The sequence below is a fragment of the Lipotes vexillifer genome, unplaced genomic scaffold (genome assembly GCF_000442215.2).
Source record: "Lipotes vexillifer unplaced genomic scaffold, Lipotes_vexillifer_v1.1 scaffold1545, whole genome shotgun sequence".
NCBI lineage: Eukaryota > Metazoa > Chordata > Mammalia > Artiodactyla > Lipotidae > Lipotes > Lipotes vexillifer.
In genome coordinates, this window is record NW_006789763.1 from 362,120 (window position 1) to 378,657 (window position 16,538).

General features: G+C 64.7%; 1 protein-coding gene across 1 annotated transcript in view; it reads left to right on the forward strand.

Annotated features, from left to right (window-relative positions):
• ULK1 (unc-51 like autophagy activating kinase 1) overlaps positions 1-10,892 on the forward strand; it is a 29,109-nt gene extending 18,217 nt beyond the window's left edge. The window contains exons 8-29 of the mRNA XM_007462793.1: positions 179-252; positions 505-606; positions 1,601-1,659; positions 1,833-1,915; positions 2,309-2,359; positions 2,544-2,632; positions 3,404-3,557; positions 4,240-4,300; positions 4,504-4,593; positions 5,062-5,187; positions 5,638-5,786; positions 5,911-5,997; positions 6,453-6,721; positions 7,390-7,583; positions 7,914-8,023; positions 8,110-8,253; positions 8,607-8,800; positions 8,899-9,071; positions 9,152-9,270; positions 9,670-9,827; positions 10,606-10,741; positions 10,837-10,892. Of these exons, the coding sequence (XP_007462855.1) occupies positions 179-252; positions 505-606; positions 1,601-1,659; positions 1,833-1,915; positions 2,309-2,359; positions 2,544-2,632; positions 3,404-3,557; positions 4,240-4,300; positions 4,504-4,593; positions 5,062-5,187; positions 5,638-5,786; positions 5,911-5,997; positions 6,453-6,721; positions 7,390-7,583; positions 7,914-8,023; positions 8,110-8,253; positions 8,607-8,800; positions 8,899-9,071; positions 9,152-9,270; positions 9,670-9,827; positions 10,606-10,741; positions 10,837-10,892 (2,678 nt within the window). The remainder of the gene's footprint in view (positions 1-178; positions 253-504; positions 607-1,600; positions 1,660-1,832; positions 1,916-2,308; positions 2,360-2,543; positions 2,633-3,403; positions 3,558-4,239; positions 4,301-4,503; positions 4,594-5,061; positions 5,188-5,637; positions 5,787-5,910; positions 5,998-6,452; positions 6,722-7,389; positions 7,584-7,913; positions 8,024-8,109; positions 8,254-8,606; positions 8,801-8,898; positions 9,072-9,151; positions 9,271-9,669; positions 9,828-10,605; positions 10,742-10,836) is intronic.
• The last annotated feature ends 5,646 nt before the right edge of the window (positions 10,893-16,538 follow it).

Here is a 16,538-nt window from a genome sequence, read left to right on the forward strand (position 1 = left end):
GGGGGGGGGGACCGGGGGGGGCCTGCGGAGACAGGCGGAGGAGGCCGGGGGAGACGGGGGGAGGCCCCGGGAGACCGGCGGGGGGGGCCCGGGGAGACGGGCGGGGGAGGCCCGGGGAGACGGGCGGGGGCCCGGGGGCTGCGGCCACACCCCTCACGCCTCCTCTCCTCGCCTGCAGCCGACTTCGGCTTTGCCCGGTACCTGCAGAGCAACATGATGGCGGCCACGCTCTGCGGCTCCCCCATGTACATGGTAGGTGGGCCACCCCAGCCCCTGCTGCCCCGTCCTGTTGGAAGGGGGGTCCGCGGTGGCGTTCCCTCCCGTGTCCATCCTGTGGCCTCACTCTGGGTGGCAACCGTCGTGGCTGTACCGTTTCCTGCCACGTCTGTGGCCTTCGGCTGGCGTGTGTTATGATTGGCTGGCGCCTGGCTGGAGCCAGACTTTGCTCAGCGCACGATCAGCGTCCATTCTTGCCGTCACGCCGACTGCACTGTACCCCCGCAGGCCCCCGAGGTCATCATGTCCCAGCACTACGACGGGAAGGCGGATCTGTGGAGCATCGGTACCATCGTGTACCAGTGCCTGACAGGGAAGGCGCCCTTCCAGGTGAGGCCCCGGCAGAGGGCGTGGCGCGCTCAGCCTTGCAGCCTCCTCTCGCCGGAGTGCCATGGCCGCCCAGCTCCCCACCATGCAGTCACTTCAGGGCCGAGGCCGGAGTCTCCACTGGCTCTGGGGCGTACCTGTGTGTGTCCACGTGTATGTCTGAACCAAGTTTCGTGGCCTCCCTCCTGCCCATTCCAGGGCTGGCATGACCCACCAAATTGGTACCAGGACCCCAAGCTCTGGGGTACACCCTGCATTTGGAAGGCAGTGGCTTGCCGTGTGCTGGACCCCAGAGGGTCCAGGGCCCTGAGCCCGTGCCGCAGGCCCTCGCGTCCCGTACTGGCCTCGTGGACCGACCCGGCAGCTCTCCACTGTCGCCGGCTTGCCCCAAAGTGCCCTCTGCCTGCCCGGTGACCTAGGCTGCCCCCATCACCGCTCCCCGCACCTCCCTGCCTGCCGTTTCCTGCACGTGAGCAAGTGACTAGTGGAGGGCTGTCCCCTGCTGGCATGTTGGCCTTGGGAAGGCAGGGGCTGTCTTGCTCTTGGCTGTACCCCCCATGCCTTGAACAGTGCCTGGCACACAGCAGTGCTGAGCGCGTGACACATGAACAGGCGTGTGGGCGGGGCCCACTTGGGGGGGGCGAGCTTGTTCTGGGGCCCTTTGCTGGGGTGGGGTGCACGGGCCACATTTTAATTTTAAGAGGCACGTGACCGGTCACACCAGATACCCAGGATGCACCTGCAGCAGGTGGGAAGGGGGCCCAGCCAGCATCCTTGCTCTGGGCCCCCCTGGCCCCCCTGTGTGGTCCCCGTGGTTCCACAGCCTGGCTGGGGGGAGGGGGGCCCCTTCCTTGGAAGCATGCGAGGGCACTCAGTGTTTGGACAGACAGGCTGGCAGTGCTGGACCAGGGGCCTCTCGGGAGACAGAGGCTCTGAGCGGCTAGTGGCCGAGAGCAGCGGGGACGCTCACACCTGGCCCCCTGGCCCTCACTTCCAGGCCAGCAGCCCCCAGGACCTCCGCCTCTTCTATGAGAAGAACAAGACGCTGGTCCCCCCGTGAGTGCCTCTCCCGCCAGACACAGACACCCCGCCCCCCCCCCCCCCCCCCCCCCGCCCGCCGCGCCCCTCTGAACCAACCTGACCCGCTGGGGTCAGACACCACCCCCCCGCCCCCCCGCCCCCCGCCCCCGGGCAGGCTGCCCTGTCAACATCGTGCCCTGTGCCCCCAGCATCCCCCGGGAGACCTCGGCCCCGCTGAGACAGCTGCTCCTGTCTCTGCTTCAGCGCAACCACAGAGACCGCATGGACTTCGGTGAGCACCGGCTGGCTGGCCCGCCTCCTCGCGCGACAGGCCTGGGGGTCAGGGCGCTCTGGCTTGCGCCCCGCTCGCAGGGGCCCTGTGGCGGCAAGTGAGCGGGTTTCCCGGGGCCCGCAGCTCCTTTCCCAGCAGCGGAGATGGTAAAATCCCCGGTTTTGCGATGGGCAGCACTGCTGGGAAAACCGTGGGCAGGGTGGGTGGATCCGGGCCTGGGCCGCGCCGGGGGCACCAGATGTGTTCAAGAGCTGCCAGCTGGGGCTCTGCCTCCCTCCGTTCTTGGCGTGAGGCAGCGGAGACAGGGCCCCAGGGCACGGTGGGGCCTGGCCTCGATCCTGGGAGCCCTGGCGTCGGACCCTCCTGAGCCTGGGCCCATCCCTCCTCCTGCAGATGAGTTTTTCCATCACCCCTTCCTTGAGGCCAGTGCCGCTGTGAAGAAGTGTGAGTACCCGGTGGGATTGGAGAGGCGAGGGCGGGCCCTCGCGCAGGTCCCCTCCCGGTCCCCGGGTTCCTCCGGGGCGGGCTGGGTCCCGAGCCGGCAGCTGTGCTCGGCGTGGGGTTGACATGGGCAGGGTGGGAGTGGAGCATCCCATGCTGACGGGTGCTGACCTGTGCCCTCTGCCAGCCCCGCCCGTGCCCGTGCCCTCGTACCCAAGCTCGGGGTCCGGCAGCAGCTCCAGCAGCAGCTCCACCTCACACCTGGCCTCCCCACCGGTGAGTCACGCAGGGTGGCGGGCTGCGGGCTGTGGGCTCCTCTCACCTCGGCTTCGGGGCGTGCAGGCGTCCGCAGGAACCTCCTCGGGCTCCCGCCCTGCCCCAGCTCACGCCTTTATTTCTGCTGTGTCGTCTGGTCCCGTCACACCAGACTCAGAAACGTTCTGCTTGTGAATGTGGCAGAGTTAGAAGCGGGTGGAGGCCTGTTTCAGGGTCCCTGTGTCCCATCGGTCTCTTCAGCACCGTGTCAGCTCCACGCCTGCGTGTGCACGGGTGCGCGGGTGGCCACGGGTCGGGGCCCCGTGTCCTGGGAGCCCACCCACCCCGCAGCCCGCGTCCCCGGCACAGGGCTGGGGTGAGGTCTGCCGAGGTTGTGCTCGGGAGCGGGGGCACTGGGGCTTGAACCTCCCTTGGGCTGTCTGTCCGTCCGTCCGTCCTGCCAGGCGGGGGCCAGGGCCCGGCTGGCGGCAGAGAGCACGGCTCTCTCAGGCCTGAAGGTGGACCTTCCAGACACCCCACCTCCCGAGCGCTGTGCAGGGCCACGGGGGGCAGCGGGGGAGTCGCTTGACATGGGGCCTCTGGAGCCTTTGGGGGCCAAGCGGCTCCTCGTGCTGGGCAGCAGGGGGCTCCGTGAGGTGGCCGCTCCTGTGGGGAGGTCACCGGAGATGGAGTGGCCTGGGGAGGGAAATGTGCAGAGCCTGTGCCTCGTCCCCACGGCCCCTCCCCCAGGCCCTGGGGCCGGGTCTCAGAGGCCTCCCCTCTGACCCCCAGTCCCTGGGGGAGGTGCAGCAGCAGCTCCAGAAGACCCTGACGTCCCCGGCCGAGGCCGCCGGCTTCCTGCAGGGCTCCCGGGACTCGGGCGGCAGCAGCAGGGACTCGTCCTGTGACACTGATGACTTTGTCATGGTCCCGGCCCAGCTTCCAGGTCAGGGGGCCACCAGGCAGGGCTGGGCAGGGAGATCGCTGCAGACATGCCAGATGGAACCCCTAAGAAGGGGCTTCTGGAAGCTTCTACCCCACATCAGCCTGGCCAAAGAGAGCTGAGTCCTGCCCGCCGCGGAGCGTCCAGGGCGCCTGCTCCGAGTGGGGAGCTGCTGCCCTCGCTGTGTTTGCTGAGCTGCAGCCCCCCACCCACCCCCTCAGAGCTCTGTTCTCGGGTCCTCAGTTCCCCTCGCGACCCCGGCTGCTGGCACCTCTTCTCTCACGGCCTTGGCCGCCCTGAGACTCCCGGGACGGGGCTGGGTGGGAGCGGGCCCAGGTGTCCGACGGGCCACCCTGAGCCTGTCGGCGTGGCTCCGCAGTGGAGGGGAGGCCCCGTACCCAGCCACTGGCAGCTCGAGGAGGGCAGCGGGAAGGTGGGGACCCAGTGGTCCTGGAGGAGGGGTGAGGCCCAGACTGGGAGGTGTGGACACCCAGCCTGGGGTTAGCTGAAGGCTGGTGTGTGGGGAGGGTACCAGGGTCTCCGAGTGCCGTGAGGTCCAGACAGGCAAAGGGGGTTGTCAGTGCAAGCGACAGAAGTGGGGACGGGAGAGTGCTGGGCTCGCCGTGGCCCGGGCCCGCCCAGGAAGAGGTGCCTGGGCCCAGCCTCACCCGTGTCCCATCCACAGGTGACCTGGTAGCCGAGGCGGTCGGTGTCAAGCCGCCACCGGACAGCCTGATGTGCAGCGGGTAAGCCCCCAGCCCGAGACCCGCTGGCTCTGCGGGGAGGGCGATGCCTGCTCTCAGGCTGTCCCCTGACCTGCCTGGGTCAGACAGTTTGGGAAGTGCCGAGTCTGCTGTGCCCAGTGCAGGACAGAGTCCCAAGGAGGGGCCAGGGTCTGCGCTGGTTTGGCCTGAATGTGAGGCCCTGCCGTCCGCCCTGTCCCCGCCAGGAGCTCGCTGGCGGCCTCTGCTGGCCTGGAGAGCCGCGGCCGGACCCCGTCTCCTTCCCCGCCCTGCAGCAGCTCCCTCAGCCCCTCAGGGTAAGCGGGGCCCGGGACGCAGTCAGCATCACAGCGCCCCAGCCCCAGTCGTATCCTGCAGGAAGCGGTCATGTCCAGAGGCCCTGCCTTCATTCAGCCCCAGCAGGGTGCCAGGGCCCTGTGGGTGGTCCAGCGGAAGGAAGGGATTGTGGTGGAAGGGATGCAGGGTGGGCTTGGGGCCCAGGGGTGGTTACCGGAACCACCAGAGACCAGTGTCGTCACTCCCTCCTTGCCTCCCAAGCTTGCGGGGTGAAGCGGGTGGTGACTCCCAGTGCCAGCAGGAGCTGGGCAGCCAGAAGCCACCTGGGTGCAGAGAGCGGGGGGCCCGGGGTACCAGGGAAGCGGTGCTGGCCGTGTGCAGAAACAAGGAAGCAGGTGGCCCGGAGCGGCCTCTGCCCCAGGATGTTAGGGCCTGGGGTTCAGCCCAGCGCCCCAGCTGCGGTGACCCCAACCTCTCTCCCCACACAGCCGGGCCGGGGCATCCTCCAGCAGCAGGTGCGGGGCCTCGGCCCCCATCCCAGTCCCCACTCAGGTGCAGAACTACCAGCGCATTGAGCAGAGCCTTCAGTCGCCCACCCAGTACCAGGCGGCGCGGTGAGTGCACGGGCCCCCCGTGGCCAGGCACATCCTAGAGAACAGTAATGAGGGCCCCATGCAGCCCACTTGGATGGTGCGGGGCCATCTCACACACACGACTGTGCAGACTGCACGCTGCGTGACTGTCAGCGCCACCGCTCTGTGGACATACTGGCACTCAAGCTGTACCGTGACTGCTTTCTGGTAGATGTCAGTGAAGTGTCTTGTGTCCACAAAACTGACTTCGATTTTTGTAAGTTTCAGAAGAGGAGAGGGCACCTTTTTTTGTAATTCACAGAAGCCCCTGTGGGTTGGGGGCTGCCCTGGCAGGGACTGGCGGCTCCTACCGGGTTGTGGCTGCTGGTGAGGCCCGTTATTTGAACGGAGGGGGACAGACATGTGGCATGCTGGTGGCCCTGGCCAGGCGTGGCTGGGGCCCTCACACCCTGTGCCTGCTTGCGCCCGCAGGTCCTCTGCCATCCGCAGGTCAGGCAGCACCAGCCCGCTGGGCTTTGCACGGGCCAGCCTGTCACCCCCGTCTCACGCCGAGCATGGAGCCGCCCTGTCCAGGAAGTTCTCCCTCGGTGGGGGCCGGCCCTACACGCCGTCTCCCCAGGGTGAGCCTGCACGCCGCCGGTGGACCCAGCCTCGGAGCTGGGACTGGGAGTCTCCACGCGGGGGGCGGGGGAGGGACTCACTCTCTGTCCCACATTGACCTTGGCAACCCCTCTTGCCCCCAAGTTGGAACCATCCCCGAGCGGCCAGGCTGGAGCGGGGCGCCCTCCCCCCAAGCAGCCGAGATGCGGGGTGGCAGGTCCCCTCGTCCAGGTAGGTGCAGCTCCGGCCCAGTGGGTGTGCAGGTGGAGCTGGGGAGGGGCGGAGGAGCTGGGCTGACCTCCCTGGGCTGGCCTGTCGCTGCTTGGGATAGTGGCCGTTTTCCTGGTTCACAACTGTCATCTCTTCTGCATTAAAAGAAGGCAGGAAACTCCGTGAGACTATTTTAACGAGCTTAAGCCTTCAGCTTACGGAGGCCCACTGTGGGGCTCAGATCCCACCCCGACCCCGCCATGCTGTGTCACCTCGCACAGGTGTCTCAGCTCCTCTGTGCCTGTTTCCTCAGGTGCGCAGTGGAGCGTAGGTGCAGTGCGGCACAGGGGGCCACGAGGGTAAAGGGAATCCTGAGCAGGCGTGGGGGTCTCTGTACACTGTCCTGGTTGGTCGTGTGGGCGGGGCCAGGCAGTCCTTGGGACAGCTGTGATTGGGCCCGTCCTGTCCCGCCCTAGGCTCCTCGGCACCTGAGCACTCTCCCCACAGCGCCGGGCTGGGCTGCCGCCTGCACAGTGCCCCGAACCTGTCCGACCTGCGTGTGGTCCGTCCCAAGCTGCCCAAGCCCCCCACGGACCCACTGGGGGTGGCGTTCGGCCACCCGCAAGCCAGCCCCCCGCAGCCCTCCCACGGGCTGCAGTCCTGCCGGCCCCTGCGCGGCTCGCCCAAGCTGCCCGACTTCCTGCAGCGGAACCCCCTGCCCCCTATTCTGGGCTCCCCGACCAAGGTAACGGGGCCACGCGTCTCCAGGGGGGTGGGTGGGGAGTGGCTCTGTATGTGCTCGGGCCACCGGGCTTTCTGCCTGGTGGAATTCCCACAGGACCTGAGGGGCCCCGGAAGCCAGAGGCAGGGCTGGTGTGCTCCAGCACAGCAGCGCCTGCCCTCTGTGCTGAGACCTCTTGCACTGGCTGGTGGCTAGATCCATGTCTCCCCGTTCACATGTGGGGTGGCCACGTCCCCCTGACGAAGACTGGCTCCCAAAGCCAAAACACCTGCTCTCTGGCCCTTGACCGGAAGTGTCCCGACCCTGGCCCAGCATCCAGAGCCCCAGAGAACCCAGGCTGCCACCATGGGCACATTACTTAGCTCATCCCTTGCCTCAGTCTTCCTGTCTGTGAAATGGGGCCAGAAACCTGCAGCTACCTTGTGGTGTCTCTGTGAGGGCATAGGTACACACGTGCATGGCTTGTGTCGGACGCGTGCGTCTGCGTGTATCGCTGTTCTCCAGCACAGGGTGGCGTCAGCCTTCACACCTTTGCTGTGAAGACCTGGGTCGTGGAAGTTTGGGGTTTTGCGGCGTGGGGCCCTGCAGACTCAGGCCAGCGCTGCTGACCCCATTGAGATGTTAATGTCACCGTGGCGGGTCGTTCTCAGCACTTAACCTGCCCCTCCTAGGCCGTGCCCGCGTTCGACTTCACCAAGACCCCCAGCTCCCAGAACTTGCTGACTCTCCTGGCCCGGCAGGGTGTGGTGATGACGCCGCCTCGGAACCGGACGCTGCCCGACCTCTCTGAGGCGGGGCCCTTCCAGGGGCAGCAGCTGGGCCCCGGCCTGCGGCCCACCGAGGACACCAAGGGCCCCTTTGGCAGGTGAGTGGGTGGGGATTCCCCCGACGTGGCCTGCAGGAGGAGAGACCCAGCCCTGCCTGCTGTCTGCGGGCACCTCACTCCCTCTTCAACCCCTTCTGAGCCTCAGTTTGTGCGTCTGTTCAATGGGTGACAGTAACTGCCCGGGGTGGATGGGAGGACCGGGTGGCCAGCACAGTCGGGACAGGCTGGGCATGCTGACCAGGCTGTGGGGCCCCCAGACCCTGCCTGGGGGAGCCGGGGGCCGGCCCTGGGCAGCGGGTGGCCTGGTGCCTGGGTCTCTGGATCCCCTGGGTGGTGCAGGGCACGTGTTCACCACCCTTCACCCTGCAGGTCCCTCAGCGCCGGCCGCCTCACGGATCTGCTCCTTAAGGCTGCCTTTGGGACGCAGGCCCCTGACTCAGGCAGCGTGGACAGCCTGCAAGAAAAGCCCATGGAGACCGGTGTGCAGGGGGCTGCCAGGAAGCGTTCTGGGAAGTGGGGGCGCCCACGGCGGGAAGACCCTGAGCCCCTCCTCTTGCTCTCCCAGGGCCGTCTGCTGGCTTCGGAGGGAACCTGCACCCGGGAGCCCGTGCTGGGGGCGCCGGCAGCCCTTCCCCCGTGGTATTCACGGTGGGCTCGCCCCCCAGCGGGACCACACCGCCCCAGGGCCCCCGTGCCACCGTGTTCTCAGGTGAGGACCGTCGCTGGCCTCGCGGCTGCGGCGGATCAGCAGCCCGCGCCATCCGTCAGGAAGCGGGAGGGGCCCTCGCTGTAGAGTCAGGAGCTGAGCCGGGTGCTACCCTTACGTGAGGCCCTGGGAGGGTCCTCCTTGGAGGCTTGGGGGCACGGCTCCCACAGGCAGGCCCCTGAAGCCCTGGCCCTGGACTCCAGGGTGCCCCTGCAGTGGGCGGGGGCCCGGGAGGGGTGAGGCCTCCGCTGGGGCGCCTGCTCGCAGAGGGGCAGGAGTGGAGCGGGTGGGGACCGGCTCTGTGTCACAGAGCGGCGGAGGCCTGATGGGGAGGGCGGCCGGCCCTCTCCCCACAGGGGGCCCCTCCAGCCCCCTCGGCTCGGCAGGCTCCTCCTCCGCCCGTCACCTGGCGCCCGGGGCCTACGGCGAGGCCCCCCTCGAGGTACCCGCCCCCGGCCACTGCCGCAGCTTTGCCGACCCCGTTGCCGCCAACCTGGAGGGGGCCGTGACCTTCGAGGCCCCCGACCTGCCCGAGGAGACCCTCATGGAGGTGAGGGCCGGCGGGGGCAGGCGCCTGGCCCAGCGTGGCGTCCGGGCAGGGCTGGTGGCGGTGCCGAGGTGCGTCCCTCAGTGGCCCCGTCTCCCCAGCAAGAGCACACGGAGATGCTGCACAGCCTGCGCTTCACGCTCGGCTTCGTCCAGCACGTCCTGGAGATCGCGGCCCTGAAGGGCAGTGCCAGCGAGGCGGCCGGGGGGCCCGAGTACCAGCTGCAGGAGAGCGTGGTGGCTGACCAGATCAGCCTGCTGAGCCGCGAGTGGAGGTGGGTGTACCCAGCGGGGCCCCGCGGGGAGGCAGCGGGGGTGCGGGCCCTGCCCCTGACGCGTCCTTGCCGCCCTCCAGCTTCGCGGAGCAGCTGGTGCTCTACCTGAAGGCGGCCGAGCTCCTCTCCTTGGGCCTGCAGACTGCCATCGACCAGATCCGGGCCGGCAAGCTCTGCCTGTCGTCCACCGTGAAGCAGGGTGAGGGCAGCCTTGGCCGGTGGCGGCGGCGGCAGCGGCAGCAGCAGCGTTCGGGGCATGAGACCCTGAGCTCATGGCAGGGGAGTCGGGGAGGGAGGGATAGCTATCTCTGGGAGAAGGTCAGCGAGGAAGAGGTGATGAGGGAGGCCTTCCTGAGGAGGTTACCTGGTGCAGGCCCAGCCCGGGGAGGGATAGTGGGGGCGGGGGGCATGTGCAAAGGCCCTGTGGCAGGGCCCCCATGGGTCTGGGGCGGGAAGGCGCAGCGTGAGTTGCTGGAGCAGAGCACCTAGGAGGTGGGGTCGGACAGCGCCCCGGGGATGGAGTGAGGGGCTTTTGCCTGCTGGTCGCGTGGGTTCCCTTCCTGGGGGCTGGCCTAAGCTGCCGGGGTGCCTCCCACAGTGGTGCGGAAGCTGAACGAGCTGTACAAGACGAGCGTGGTGTCCTGCCAAAGCCTGAGCCTGCGGCTGCAGCGCTTCTTTCTAGACAAGCAGCGGCTCCTAGACCGCATCCAGAGCGTCACCGCCGAGAAGCTCATCTTCAGCCACGCGGTGCAGACAGTACGACGGGCAGGGCCCCCGTGGGGCAGGGCAGGGAGAGCGGGCTGAGGAGCCGGCAGGGGCGGGTTGACGGCCACAGCTCTGCCGGATTTCAGGGGGCATCGCTCCCGGGGTGGGAAGTTCCACTACTCTGTCCCCTCAGCCAGCAAATGTCACCCGGGCCCCTCCAGCCCTGGTGGGGAGCCGGGAGCTCACCTGGGCTTCTGCCTCGCTCCACGGCCCAGGCATGTCCCTCCCTGAAACTCAGGTTCCTTACCTGGAAAATGGGGAACCTGGTTTTCAAGGCTCTTAGCAGGTGAGTTGGTTCCTTCTTTAGAGGGAACCAACGCAGGCAGCCCAGCTGGGAGCTACGGCGTGAAGGCAAGAGGGGCTTGGAGGGGCCCTGCTCAGTACTCTGCGTCTGTTGCTTTGGGGTCCTTGTGCCCAAAAAGTGCTGCTTCTGAGGCAATGCCTGTTTTTGAGAAAATTCACTCATGCAGTAAAAACACAGCCCGAAGAGACGTTCGGGAACAGTTGGGCTCCTCGTCCCCGAGCTCCCCCTCCCCCAGGGGTGACCATCACTGACAAGACCGGGACCGAGGGAGTGCTCTGCCTGGTGCGGGTGGCCGGTCGCCTGCCCTGTAACCCCGGCTGCCTGCGGCGAGCAAGCCTCTGTCGAGACTGCGCGTGACCTGGCAGCGCCCACAGTGTGCTGCCCTGTGGCTCGTGCGGCCATCAGCCCTGGGTCCCCCGTCTCTGTGGAGGGCAGTTGGGCCCAGCCTCCACCCTCACCCGGCAGGTGCAGTCGGCCGCCCTGGATGAGATGTTCCACCGCCGGGAGGACTGTGTCCAGCGCTACCACAAGGCCCTGCTGCTCATGGAGGGGCTGCAGCAGATCCTCTCGGACCAGGCAGACGTGGAGAACATCGCCAAGTGTCAGTGTCCGCTGGGCCCCTGGGTGCGGGGGCGGGAGGGGGCAGCCGCTGCCTGCTCACTGTGGTGCCCACCCCCCCTCCCTCCCTCGCTCCAGGCAAGCTGTGCATCGAGCGGAGACTCTCGGCCCTGCTGTCCGGCATCTGTGCCTGACCTCCTGGAGGCCCGGCCCACAGCACCCAACGGGCCTGGACCTTCGCTGCCTATCCATGGGGTGGGGAGCAGCGTGCTGGCCGGACTTGAAGGGACAAGCCCACGGCCGTGACACCACTCGCTGGTGCTGGGGAATGGACCGTGGCTCCCCACCCAGCGTCTGGAGCCAGGCCTCAAACCGCGTCTCTGTCTCCTGGGCTCCGCGGCCGTGGACTTCAGGGCGCTGGAGGGCCCCGCACAGAACCTCAACGTAGGCCAGTCCCCTGGCCTGGCTGACGGGCAGAACTCCCTGCCCAGCCGGCAATCTGAACTTCTCTCCCAGCTGCCTCGATGGCAGGTGGGGATGTGTGGGCATCCCCTGCCCCCGCCCAGACCCCAGGGCTGTCTCGCTGAGGACAAGCAGAGGCCCTGAGACCGTGATGCCCACTCAAGCCAAAGCCGCCAGGCCTGCCCAGCGGATCCACCCAGCAAAAGGTGTGTCCTCCTGGCTCCCACCCCTCCCTCCCCTGAGACCACCACCCAGCTTTGTGAATCACCCAGCACTTTATGCAGGCGGACTGGACCCGGGGCTGCCGCTCGGTCCCGGCTGTTGCACCACCAGGCACGTGGACACACCCGTAATCACATATCCGTGTGCAGACAGCTCCGCGAGCGCGTGTGCTGTGCCTGCCGCCCGGGTTGCTCTCGAGGCGAAACAGCCGTCTTATTTAAATGTTCTTTTAGGGACGGACAGTACGAAGCACCGAGCTTCCAAAACCCAGCACAGACGTTGTTGCCGTCTTTCACACTTTACTCCTAAGATGTGTCTTATTTTCTGCAGCTCTTTTTCATTTTTCTTTTTTTTTAAAAGAAGAAAACTCGTATGAGTTGACGTTCTGTTCCGAAAGGACGGGGGCGGATCGGGGCAGCCTCGGCAGCGATGCTGAGACCCCGGGGGCCGGTGGCGCTGGGCACGTGTGGTCTGCACGTGGCCGTCCACCCTCCCGCCTGTAGGGCGGCCCTACCCCTGCCCTTGCTCCCTGCCTGAAGACGGCGGGCAGCTGAGGACCGCTTTTGTGCGTAAACCTACCTGTCCAGCTCTCACAGGAGGTTTTGATGTCAAGTCCTCTGTCCCCTCACCAGGTCCTGGCTGCCATGGGGGGTCGGCGGGGAGGCCACCTTCCAGGCTCGGGGGGGTCCCTTTTCTGGTCTGCCCGGCTCTGCCTAGCTCCTCTCGACCGTGTCCTCAGGGATGCAGAGGGAGCCGCCCCAGCCCAGCACCCCCGGCGCTGAGGTTTCGCCACAGGCCCAGGCGAAGACCCCACGCGTTTCTCTCTTGCGATACTTGAAGTCTTGCCTCTGTGCTTCGACCCAGAAGAAACGCAGCCCTGGGACTCATTTCTGTTTCCCCACCGGTGGCCTGCGCTTCTCCTGCGCAGAAAATGTCCGTATTTATTGCTTTACGGTTGGCTGGAACCGGGGCCTCTGGGGGGCCGGCGCCGTGGGAGGGGCTCTGTCCGCAGGCGACCTCCGGGCTGTGGGGTGAGCACCGCCCACCCAGCCTGTCCTCCACAGCCCAGCTCTCCGCCCTTGGTCTAAAACGCAGCCCTGGGACTCATTTCTGTTTCCCCACCGGTGGCCTGCGCTTCTCCTGCGCAGAAAATGTCCGTATTTATTGCTTTACGGTTGGCTGGAACCGGGGCCTCTGGGGGGCCGGCGCCGTGGGAGGGGCTCTGTCCGCAGGCGACCTCCGGGCTGTGGGGGGAGCACCGCCCACCCAGCCTGTCCTCCACAGCCCAGCTCTCCGCCCTTGGTCTACCTTACAAGACGTTTGTGTCACCCGCCCCCCACCCCCACCCCCACCCCTGGCGTTAAGTTGTGTAACATCAGTTTAAGGAAATAAACCTCTGGAGTTGTTGGGCTGCTGTTACTGATGGTTTGTCACGGCCTACCCTTCTCCCGTCACCTCCTTTCTCGGACTACACGCCCCGCCCCCACATGTCCTGCAGCAGCAGCTGGAGTTTGGAGGTCAGGTTCGGGGCAAGGCTGGGAGCTCAGTCCTCCAGGGGTTCACCGGGTGCCAGGCCTTGACAGCAGCCACTTCACTTCCGTCCCCACCCACGGCGCAGGAGGGTCCCCCGCTCCACCTCTGGGTGGGTGTGAGGGGCTATGGTTTTGATGTGCATGCCCCCGACGGTTAGTGACCTCAAGTATCTCTTCATGTGTTTGTCAGCAATTTCTAGATCATTTTTGGAGAAATATCCATTCATGTCCTTTGCTCGTGTTTGAATCGGATGCTTTCTCTTTTTGTTGTTGAGTGGTAAGGTTTCCATTTTTTAGACTATGTGTCGTTTTTTTGTTTTTAAGTTTATTTTTTTTATAAGTTTATTTTTATTTTTCTGGCTGCGTCGGGTCTTCGTTGCTGTGCGCGGGCTTTCTCTAGTTGCGGCGAGCAGGGGCTACTCTTCATTGCAGTGCGCGGGCTTCTCATTGCGGTGGCTTCTCTTGTGGAGCACAGGCTCTAGGCTCTCAGGGTCAGTAGTTGTGGCACGCGTGCTCAGTACTTGTGGCTTGCGGGCTCTAGAGCACAGGCTCAGTACTTGTGGCTCACGGGCTCTAGAGCGCACGCTCAGTAGTTGTGGCGCACTGGCTTAGTTGCTCCGCGGCATGCGGGATCTTCCCGGACCGGGGCTCAAACCTGTGTCCCCTGCCTTGGCAGGCGGATTCTCAACCACTGCGCCACCAGAGAAGCCCTACATATTGTTTTAATAGGCTAAAAGTATCTCATTAAGTTACCAAAAAGGCTAACCGCAATGTGAAACGAAAGTTCGCGGAGGGGTAGTGATAGAGGAAGTGGAAGGTGGGGCCTCAAAAGGCTAGGTCCCGGCAGGGCTGCTCCAGTCTGGCTTCCTGGAGTGCGTGCTCCGGGCTCTGCAGGCAGGAAGGGCTGTGCCTGGTGGAGATGCAGCCCCTTCCGCTCTGTGGGGCTCCCGGTATGTTGCACAAAGAAATGCCGAAAGAGGATTAAGACAACCATGGCATTTTGTTGTCAAATTAATAGACTTCATTTTTTACAGCGGTTTTAGGTTTACAGAAAAATTGTGCAGAAAGTACAGAGAGTTCCCAAATACTCCCTCTCCCCCTGCCACCCACTTTACTTCTGTTAACACCTTGCATGGGTGGGATTCATCTGCTACAACGGATAAACCTACACTGACACGCCAGCATCAGCCAGAGTCCATGTTTACGTTGTGATTCGCTCTTGGTGCCTGTGCTGTGGGTTTGGACACACATATGCTGACCTGTACCATTTCAGTGTCAGGCAGAGTAGTTTCACTGCCCTGAATGTCCTCTGTGCTCTGTGTTCATTCCCCTGACTTTAACCCGTCCCTTTACTGTCTCCGTAGTTTCACCTCTTCCACAATATGCTGGAATCACACAGTGTAGCCTTTGCAGATTGACCTCTTCTGGGTCTTTCCATGGCTTGATGGCTCATTTCTTTTCAATGCTGAATGATACTCCCCTGTCTGGGGGTACTGAGCTTATTTATCCATTTTCCTACTGAAGGATATCCTCTTGCTCCCCAGTCTTGGTATTTATGGGTAAAGCTGCTGTAAACACCCTGTGTAGGAGCCTGACAGTAAGGAGGGCCCAGGAGGGCTGGCTGGGCCGGGGGTGCAGCGGGCACATGGGAGGGACCGGCTCCCCACTTCCTGCAGAGCTCACGTTGCCCTGCACGCTCCTGGCACGCTCACGGGGGGCCTTCGGCCAGGAGGCCTGGCTCAGGTGCCTGCCCCACTTCTAACTGCCCCCCGGGCACCTGTGCCAGCCTCACAGGCCTCGGTTTGTTCTCCGTAGATCAGAGATGTGGGATCGGGGCTGCTGGGTCCGGCTCGGTGCCACCGTGGCCAGTTTGCAGGGAGGCCCCTCGGTGGCCTTTTCCTTTCATTCTCTCACCTGACACAGGACCTCAGAGCACGGCCCCAAGCTTCCATCCTCCCCACCTGCTGGCCCGCGGTACAGCCTGGGGTCTTGGGCCTGCCCCGGAGACTGCCCTCACCCGGCCTGGGTTTCGGTTCAAGCACCGGGAGCTTCCTGGTTCACACGGGCAGGGGGAGATGGACTGCTTCCCGGGGCACAACCCCAAGTCCCATCATCCAGTCTCAACTGCCTTCCTCGGCGGCTCTAGTTCCAGCCGTCACAGTTGCCCAGGTCGTGCACTTACACGGATGGTTCAGCCTGGGCCCCGTGTCCACCTCCATGTGCCAGAGCGGACCCAGGCCTACAGAGCTGCAGAGGCCGAGGGCGGGGGAGGAGTGTCCCCCGACAAAGGAGTCTCTATGGTAAGGGGTGCTCTGTGATGGTAGGTACTATGTGACGGGGTTCTCTGGGTGAAGGTAGGGTGCTCTGTTGTGGGGTGCTCTGTGTGATGGTGGGTGCTCTGTGTGAAGGTGCCCCGATGCTTCCTAAGGCTGCTCAGCCACCTGAGTTCCCCAGACCACACATGACCTTGACCTTTCCTCATGCCTGGAACCCTGGGGCAGCTCTTTCTTCCCTTCCTCAGAGGGGTGGGCTGTCCTGGGGGATTGTTCAGCACAGGTGAGCTGTGCCCTCCCGCCTGCCTGAGCTCTTTTCCAACTAGGCCCGACTTTTCCAACTAGGAGGCTGAGTAGAATTTGGTCCAGGAGAGAATCCTTGTCAGCAGCCACTGATCCACTTTCTTTCTTGTGGATTCGCTTGTTCTGGACATTTCATATACAGGTGACCTGTGAGCAATGTGGTGGTTAGGGGCACAGACCCCCCCCCCCTCCCCCACGCAGTCGAAAATCCACATATAACTTGACAGCTGGCTCTCCGTGTCCGTGGTTACGCATCCGTGGATTCAGCCACTGGCAGACTTAGCAGTCCTGCACTTTGTATTTAGTGAAACAAATTCTGTAGAGGTGGAGCTGTGCGTTCAACCCTGCATTGCTCAAGGGTCAGCTGTGCGTGGAATCATACACGCACGACGTGCCCTTCTGCGCCTGGCTTCTCCACTGAATGTGTTTTCAAGGTTCACCCCCAGCCATAGCATACGTCAGTACTTCTGAGTCGTCTTCACACAGCGTTTAACACTTGATCACACACTGTCTTGCTGTTGGTCTGTCATTGTCTGTCCCCACTAGAGTGGAAGCTTCCCGAGGGCACGGGTTCTGCTCCTAGTCTGTTCGCAGCCTCTGCAGGCGCTGGGAAGCTAGTAGGTGCTCGGAAAATAGCTACTGACCGAGTGGCCGTCTCAGGGAGGTCTGAGTCCCGTGCCGCCAGCCGCACTTCCTTCCACCTTCTGCGGGCTGTCGCTCGCTCCCGCCAGCTGTGGTGACATCTGTGCCGCCTCCCAAACCCCATGTGTGGACGAGTTTCCCATCTGTCTTCTACCAGCTTCCAGGAGGTCCTCACTCCCTGGAGCTCTCACAGAGGCAGCTCCAGCATGCCAGTCTCTCCCTGGCATTTTGGGCCCCTCTCCGTGCCTCAGCTTCCTCATCTGTAAAATGGGGACGAGAGAACCTTCCTCAAGGCTTCATGAGGATTGAATAAGCTAACAGGCATCAAGCCACTAGAGCAGCACCTGGCACTGGCACATGGCAAGTGTTTTCTTATGAGAGGTTTGTGGGAAGGCGCTGGTCTGCA